Consider the following 8,388-nt stretch of genomic DNA (forward strand, 5'->3'; position numbering starts at 1 on the left):
ACCAACATGATTATCTTAATCTCTCTTAGATTATATCACTACGTAGCAGGGTGCAGGCGCTATCCAAGTTGTAAGTACAAAGAGTTCGCCCATGTGACAGCAGCAGCGAAGTCTGCTAAAATGCATGAGCCTCCTGCATGGCGAGATTTTGCGCGCTTGCGCACGCAGGTGGACAGCGCACCAGCACTCAGTTCCATATGGCAGAGGGATGAGGAGACTGAGTCTTGCGTGTCTCCCTTCACTTCATTTTTCTCTCACCTTCCATTCTTGTAAAGCAGGGTGTAGTCTGAACAGTAGCACAAAATCACAGTGGTGTTTAACAGTTGCTGTTGGATGATTCATGTATGCTCAGATGGAATGAATCTTCTGGACACTGCATGACAGCCCGTTAGTTTAAATGGAATGTAGCAGCACCGCAGATAAAGTGGGAATTGTTATGTTCATGGCACACATACAAAGAAATTAGATAAAAACAGAAAAATACTCTTGCTGGAAGGTTGCAACATAACACTAAATTTCTTAGAATTTAGAATAACACACAAGAACCCCAAAACAGAGAGAGATAAAGCAGGCTGCTCCTTAAACCAGAGAAGCAAAAATTAACCTACCTTACTCTAAGTTGGCTTTGTGCAGAACTGACTGCTGAAAGATCCAGACTGCATGCTTCCCTGTAGAGCCCCAAAGCTTATAGAAAGTACAAAAGGAAAAAGAGACGAGAGCAGAGTGTAATAAAGAAAGAGGGAGGGAGGGGAAAAGGAGACAGAAAGAAAAAAGGTCAGAATGAGTAGGAAGGCAGAGAAGAGTGAGAAAGAAAGGAGAGAGAGATGGGAAGGGAAAGTGTGAGAAGGAAAAAGAGAAGAAGACATAAAATAACAAAGAAAGCAAGGGAGAGAAAAAGGAAGAAAATTGGACACACAAGATGTCAGGGAGGGGGCCTGGTTTTAAGCACTAGCCTCTGTGTGTACATCTTCACTGTGTTTTAAAACCCATGGCAGTGAGTCTCAGAGCCCAGATCTACATACTTAAGCTCATGGGGCTTGAGTTACTGTTCTAAAAGCAGCTGTGTAGACATTTGAGGTCAGGCTGGAGATCAGTGGAGACTGTGGTGGGAACTGGGTTTCAGAGCCCAAGCTCCTGTCTGAGCTGCACTGTCTACACTGCTGTTTCTAGTGCCATAGCATGAGCCCCGTGAGCCCTAGCATGAGCCCCGTGAGCCCTAGCCTGTAGACCTGGCCTCTGAGACCCAGTGCTGAAAGTTTTAAAACGTAGTGTTGCTGTACCCCTATTGCTTACTGGTACTGTGTAAGACACTGAATGCTGTGCCGGCTGTCACTGGTTTAGCAGAAAAGGTGAGTCTCAAGCCCTTGAGTCAGTTTGAAGGGCAAAGCTGACTCTCTGCCAGGTCTGAAAAAAATACCCAATTGCGATAAATGAGTCAAATCCATGGAGCAGATTTTTAAACTACCGTGAGTAAGTACAGAATGCAGCAGATCTTTCCTTTTCGATGTTGTCCTGTTGCCTCTAATGTCTCAGTCTTGGTCTCTTTCTTTTTTTTCTTTTTCTTTTCCTGTTTGCCATGGGAAAACTTGGCCCAGGAAATCCGAGATGGCAGACCATCCTGAAATGTGATCTTTTCCTGTTTCAAGCACTGGGAATGTCAAATGCCATGCGACTCTTGCTGGGTCACCAGTTCTTTGACTGTGAGTTTGCTCAGAACATGGAGTCCAGAGGCAATGGAGAATTCTGAATTACACCAGAGCAGAAGTAGGGGGAGGAGGGGGCTCAGCAGGTGAACGTTCACCTCTGCAAACCAGGGTTTGATCCTGATTGGGTTACACAGGAAAAATAAAACGAACAGAAGTTGGTTGTAGACTCATTCTAGTTTTTAGTGGACATATATTCAGAGCACAAAGATCACTGCAAGACTTGAATAGCAAGACTGCACGTCAGGACTGAGGTGCTAAATCAGGCAAAACAACATAGCAGCCACACATTGGGTCTACACATCTGGTACTTTATGTATTAGCCCTTCACTTTCCTGAGCATCTAGTTCGTATCTAAAATTCCACCATGATTAAGAGAGGATGAGCTCATCTTCATCATGAATTCCCCCCCCCCCCCCGCCGCCCCAGGGGCAATGAGACACAAGTATTATCACACCACAAATTGCCAGAGTCTGGAAGATGGCTTGGGAAGGACCTCAAATCCTCCACTCCAGCCCTTCTTTCTATGGTTGCTGTGTTTCCTTTCTAATATTTCCTCTCTGTCCCCTTTGGGAACCCTTCAGTCTATTAGAGAAATGTCTGCAAGGGGTTTTGCAATGTGCATTCTCTACCTCCTGCCCCCAAATCAGCTCCAGAGCTGCTCTACTAATTAGCCTGCAGAAGGTACTAGGAGAGCAGTTGCCCCATCAGCCTAATGCCTTGGGGCCTGATCCAAAGCCTACTGAAGACAACAGAAGTATTTCCATGGACCTGTGGAGACTAACTATCAAGATATCAGGAGGTGCCTAAGCCCGGTAATACCCCTCAGTTGGAGTATCCCTCATTCCCAAAGTGCAGCAGTCTCTTTATATGATATTGATGGGTAGAGGCAAGTGCATCCTGCACCCCTCCAATATACTTCCCCTCTCTTGAAAGCCCTGGAGTTATTTGTTGCTGAGCATTCTCACTAGTTTTCCTCCAGCTTTGGAGCTTTTCTGTTTCCAATTTCTCACCTGTCCAGGTCAACCCCACCTTCCACTTCAATGTTGCTAGCTACCTGGTAAATTTACAGCTGGGATGGTGGGACGGTGAGGACAACACACACACAAGGAGATCACACTTCTCAGGGTCTCCTGAGCTTTCAAAATGGCCAATTTATGACTTTCCAGGCCACTTACCTGAAGTTTGGCTATACATGAGTTCACCATAAATGGGTTCCATTGTACATGAATTAATGAATTATTTTAACAAGGGCAACAGCACCGTCCCTTCAGTTGAATCCCTCATCTGTGCCTCCTTGTAAAACATGAAATTAGCTTGTAAATTTACTGCTAGTTAGCAACCTCTCACTCAAGAGAGTTTTCATTTGAAAAGAAAGAGTTTCTGCCATCACAGGCACCTGTCTCCAGAACTCCAGCCAGGTAAACCACTTCCCTCCCCATGGGGAAACCAGGTCAATTGGCAGAGCTCTTTGAAAACCCTAGTCATGTATGTTGTTTGCAGATCACCACCCTCAGGAACCGGATTGATCAGGCCCAGAAGCAGTAAGTACCTATGTCCCAGCCTAAAGTCTGGGATATCTGCTCAGTGTTCCAGCAGACACTTCAGCTTTGATGCTGACATTTTCTTCTCAGAAGGGAATGAGGCGAGAGGTGGAAGGGCAACCTCCAACCCGCCCCCACCCTTAGAAAATGATGGTCAAACTGAAGTGAATCCATAACCTAATGTAAAAGAACCATCATCTCCCACGCACACACCTTCCCACAATCGCTGCAGACACCAGTCACTCAAGCTGTGACTGTTAGTATTGGCTGAAGTGTTTTGAACACAGGAATGGAAATGGCCTTTGCTTATACAGGATGGAGAAGTGATTGCCGAGATTGCAAGGAAAGGTGTGTAATAAAACTGACATCCAGGGTTACCCCATCACATGGATGTCATGTGATCAGGGGTGTGGGTTCTTTTCATTGGTATATGACCTCCCACTTTCCTTCCCCACCTTACCTCTTTAATTTAATTTCTTTCCTGCTTGTGAGTCCCATGTCTTTGTTGTTGCATGTTTTCATCAGGAGACCTCAATACATCAGAGACAAGGGGCTGGGGGAGGGAGGGGTGTGTAGAGAAGTAAAAGGCAAGGAGGAGGAGTCATGGGAAGAAGGTGAGGGAAGCTCTCCAAAAGCTGAAATCTCCTCTTTGCAGTTTCTCTGTACCATGAAGAGCTCCAGTCATGTAAATGACTCAAAGATATAGGTATCACCAAGGACCAAACAGTCTTTCCCTTGCCCCCCATTCACACTGGAATGTCAAATGAATTTAACATTTTTTTGGGTGCAGTTCTCTGTAGATTCCAAACACAGGGCTTGATGTATTTGCTTCATAGGGAGTATGGGGGTCTCAAAGAACCTTGCAAGATTATACTTTGCAAGATTAGGCTCATCTGCGTGGTTTTCTTCCTCCTATGTCTTCTGATCTCACTACCAAAAAACCAACATGAAATGTTACCATGCTAGGGACCCTCCCAATTATCCAAAGAGGTGATATTTTTCCTGGAAGCATCTCTTTCCAGAGATGGTTCTTCTGGGTGAGATGGCACTTCATTTGGAAAGGTATGATTGTGGATCCCTCCAGGTATTAGGGGGCATTTCTCCATCAGAAACAGAGCATGACATTCTAAAGTAAAAGTCTTTCATCCTGGTGTATTAGCCTTCTATGGTCCCTTTTTGTTTTAAAGGAACAATAACCCCCCAGAAGCATAGCCTAAAGGCAGGCATAACATGAAACATCTTAGACCTTGTAAAACTCGAAGTGACAAGGGCTCTATATTAACTTGGGGAACTGATTGTTAGGCATGCAGCTCCTACAGTGATTTTTGATCCAGTCCAAAAGCCAGCATAATGGAGAATGAGATGACTTTAAAGAAGACTGAGCTTAATAATATGTCAGACAGGATATTCTCTGAGTAAACATAACCCCTTGTCTCTCATGTAAAAGGTTAATTTTCGGAATAGACTGTCTTCTATTCTAAAGTGGGTTGAGAGGTAAAGTATTCACTGTATGTGTGTATGAGTCACTATGGAAGACTCCCGTACGTAAGCCTACTACTCCTGAACAAACCCACTGTAAGTTGGGGCCGATATAACCATGCTAAATATGCCCTTCTGTTGTTGCCTTTTTAATCCCTTCCCTGCTGCCTCGAGGAACATGTGTTCCGAATGCAGCTTCCTTGGAAACATCCATTCCAACCAACACAACATTCGCTATCTGCTTCCACTGGCCAGACAGATTGTTTGCTCGGCACCCTTGTTTTGCCGTTTAGCACCAAAAAGATTAAACAGCTTGCAAGTGGTTTGATTCAAGAAGTAGCCTTATTGGTGTATGTTTGGGATGGAAGGGTACGGGTTATGCAGTGCACAAGGAATCAGTGCATTGCACAGGGACCCATTGCTGACACAGTGCAGAGCCTAACCAGACTAACTTTCTCACTTGGAACACACCTGGAAGCAGGCATGCATCTGTTTCACAGCAGGAGGGTAAGTGGATTGCATGTTGAAATGCTATTCTGCATGCAAGAAGATATTACTTGGTAATCATTTCCTCAGGGTGCTTTACAAGCCTTAGCTTGAGGATCATATGGAGACTACATCCATACATCCCCCAGTAAGACTGGGTTACTGGTACCAATGAGGGTCAGAAGAGGACACATGTAATTCTAGGGAACCAGAATTATCTCTTTGCATGTGTTAAAACATTTTATAATTCTTTACATTCCTCAGGCATTGTATGGGGGCGGGGGGACTTCAGTCCCCTTTACTATGGCAAAGTAATTCTTTTATTCAGCCTTAGTTTTATTTAAATATTTTTCTGATCATTTTGCATGGGAATAATTTCTAAAATTCTACTGTCAGGTGACTTGAGCCTCTGGGCACTGTACTGGCACAGTCCTGTTTGAGGAAGTCCTTTCCATTTCCAGAGTTGCACCTGAACCCATAATCCAGATCTGAACTTGGGAAATGTTCAGATCTGGAACTGGATCTGCACTCTGCAGTTTGGGGCCCATGTCCACTAGTTTCAAGAATCCCCTTCTCTCTGGGCATACAATTCAGTAAGCGGCAAAGCCTCTCACCCCTCCATGCTTATACTTCCTGGCCATCCTCTGAAGACCCCAAGTAAAAATCTGCTTCCACCAATATCTCTATCCTCAGAATGTGCTACATCTGCTCTGGAGCAGGTGGCATCCAATTCACCGGCTATCTGATCAGCCTGCTCTGCTGACTTGAGGTTTAGAGCTTCTCAGCAAAGTCGCAGCTGATTGAAAAGTCAAAAGGTCAGAGGACTTTTCTGCAGCAGTCACACTGATGTGTTTTCCTTCTTTCTGTACTACAGCAGCAAGAAAGCAGGAGCCAAGGGCAAAGTTGGAGGGCGTTGGAAGTAAAGAAACAAGAGGTGACTGCAGGCAGGATCATCCCCGGTGGTGTGGCTAAACATTGCTGGCCTCCCCCTAACCCCTTCACAAATCAATTTCACTCCCATGCTTGAGCAAAACTACAACACCAGCCTGGATTGCCTACTCCTTTTTTAAGGACTCCAGCAGTGTCCTGAACCAAAAGGAAGGAGGTTCCCGTGGAACAGAGATGACTCCCTGCTGGCACCTTTCCTGCTTCATGTGCCCTTTGTTTTCCTGACGACAGCCTTCTGCTCCGTAGATTGCTATGTATGAATCTCTGGATTTTGTAAATAAAGTGTGATCGATACCTTCTTCAATTATATATCTCATGACTGCTGTTTCGGGTTCTTCTATTCAATTCCAATAGATTAAAATTGTATCCAACTTTGTAAAGACTTCAAGAGGATGTTCAAGTGCAATTCATTCAAACATTATATAGAAGCTTCTATTAGGGCAATGAAAACTTAAATTTAAATCTAAAATCTAATATTAAAATATGACAGATCTGGGTGATTCAGCAAAGATGCTCTCTGAGGCCAGGGAACACAAAAACACTCTGGATAAAATGCATTTGGTAAAGTAAGGATTCAAGAAGTCAGAGTTCTCCTGGGTGTTTTATTTGCCCAGTGTTTGGTTCATCATGAGGGGAAGAGGGCAAGCAGAAGTGCTGGCCAACTTTTATCCTTATATATTTCTAACTATCATTAACTTTTCAGAGTTTCTGGTGCCCCAAGTTGGATGAAATTTTAGGTTCCCAAATGGGATCAGAAATGGAAACATTTTTTTCACAAGGAGTTTTCACTAACAAATGAGGAAGGCTGTTGAATTACACCTTTCTAATAAGAAATCATTCTAATATAGTCTCATCTCCTTTTTGCTGCAGTAATAGGCAGAAACTCCATTGACAGTTGAAAGAACACCAAGAATCATCGAAGGATAGATATGGAAAAGCCCTGCTAAGTCATCCAATCCATCTCCAGGGACCAATGCAGGACTGTTCCCTACAGCAATGGTTCTCAGTCAGGGGTACTGGTACCCCTAGGGGTATGCAGAGGTCTTCCAGGGGGTACATCAACTCATCTGGATATTTGCCTAGTTTTACAACAGGCTACATAAAAAGCACTAGCAAAGTCAGTACAAACTAAAATTTCATACTATGACTTGTTTATACTGGTCTTTATACCGAAACAGTGGGTTTTCACCACTTCCATTGGGAAACTAGTTCATAATCAAACCGATCTCACTATGTGGAATTTTCTGCTGGACACTTAGCCTACTGTTTTGCTTTCTTAATTGTCTCCCAATACTTCTCACCATTCACCTTTGTTCCACACTGTAATTCTTCTAGCCTGGTGTTTGTACCCTTTAATGCTGGTGTACAGTTCTGGCTATCCAGGTTCAAAAACGATGAATTCAAACTGGCACAGGTGCAGAAAAGGGCCACTAGGATGATCAGCGCAATGGAGACCCTATCTTATAAGAGGAGAGTATAAGAAAGAGATGTGTTTAGCCTAGTAAAACAAAGGCTGAGAGGAGTTATGATTGCTCTCTACAAATACATCGGGGGAATAAACAGCAGAAAGGGTGAAGAGCTATTTAAGCTAAAGGACAGGGTTGACAACAACAACAAATGGGTATAAACTGGCAATGAATAAATTTAGGCTGGAAATTAGAAGATTTTGAGCAGTCAGAGGAATGATGATCTGGAGCAGCCTTCCAATGGTGTGTGTAGGGGGGACAGACAACCTAACAACTGTTAAGATGGTACTTGATACAATTACGATCAGGATTATATGATGAGGTTGCCTGCAATAGCAAAGGGCTGGACTTAATGACCCAAGAGGTCACTTCCAGTCCTATGTTCAAGTATCTGTGGATTTTGACCAGTCCTCTTTTAGTTATTTCTTAGCCAAACTACACATGAAAACTTGGCACAGTCTCTAAATCTTTCTTCACAAGCCAATCTCTTCCATTGTACTATTTTCCCCACGCACAAAGTTGCATGAATTTTTCCAAGGTGAATCGTATTGGGTTATTTTCTGCCCATATTTCTAATCTATCTAGGTCACCTTGTATTATTTCTCTGTTCTCACTGGGGTTTGCAACTTTTCCAAATTTAGTATCACTGTGAATTTCATTAATGTGCTGTTTACTCCCTCTTTGAGTAGGAAGTGATGGATAATTAACTACGGGTATGTCTACACTACAACTGCTATAGCAGCACAGCTATGGCACTGCAGG

The 8,388-nt window shown here is 43.7% G+C and overlaps 1 protein-coding gene across 1 annotated transcript in view; it reads left to right on the top strand.

Moving 5' to 3' along the window:
• Positions 1–6,227, top strand: part of TNNT3 (troponin T3, fast skeletal type) — a 31,034-nt gene extending 24,807 nt beyond the window's left edge. Inside the window, exons 10-11 of the mRNA XM_073350320.2 lie at positions 3,207–3,247; positions 6,087–6,227. Coding sequence (XP_073206421.1) covers positions 3,207–3,247; positions 6,087–6,135 — 90 coding nt within the window. The 3' untranslated portion in view covers positions 6,136–6,227. The remainder of the gene's footprint in view (positions 1–3,206; positions 3,248–6,086) is intronic.
• Positions 6,228–8,388: the final 2,161 nt, after the last annotated feature.

This window comes from Lepidochelys kempii, chromosome 6 (assembly GCF_965140285.1).
Source record: "Lepidochelys kempii isolate rLepKem1 chromosome 6, rLepKem1.hap1, whole genome shotgun sequence".
Classification (NCBI taxonomy): Eukaryota; Metazoa; Chordata; order Testudines; family Cheloniidae; genus Lepidochelys; species Lepidochelys kempii.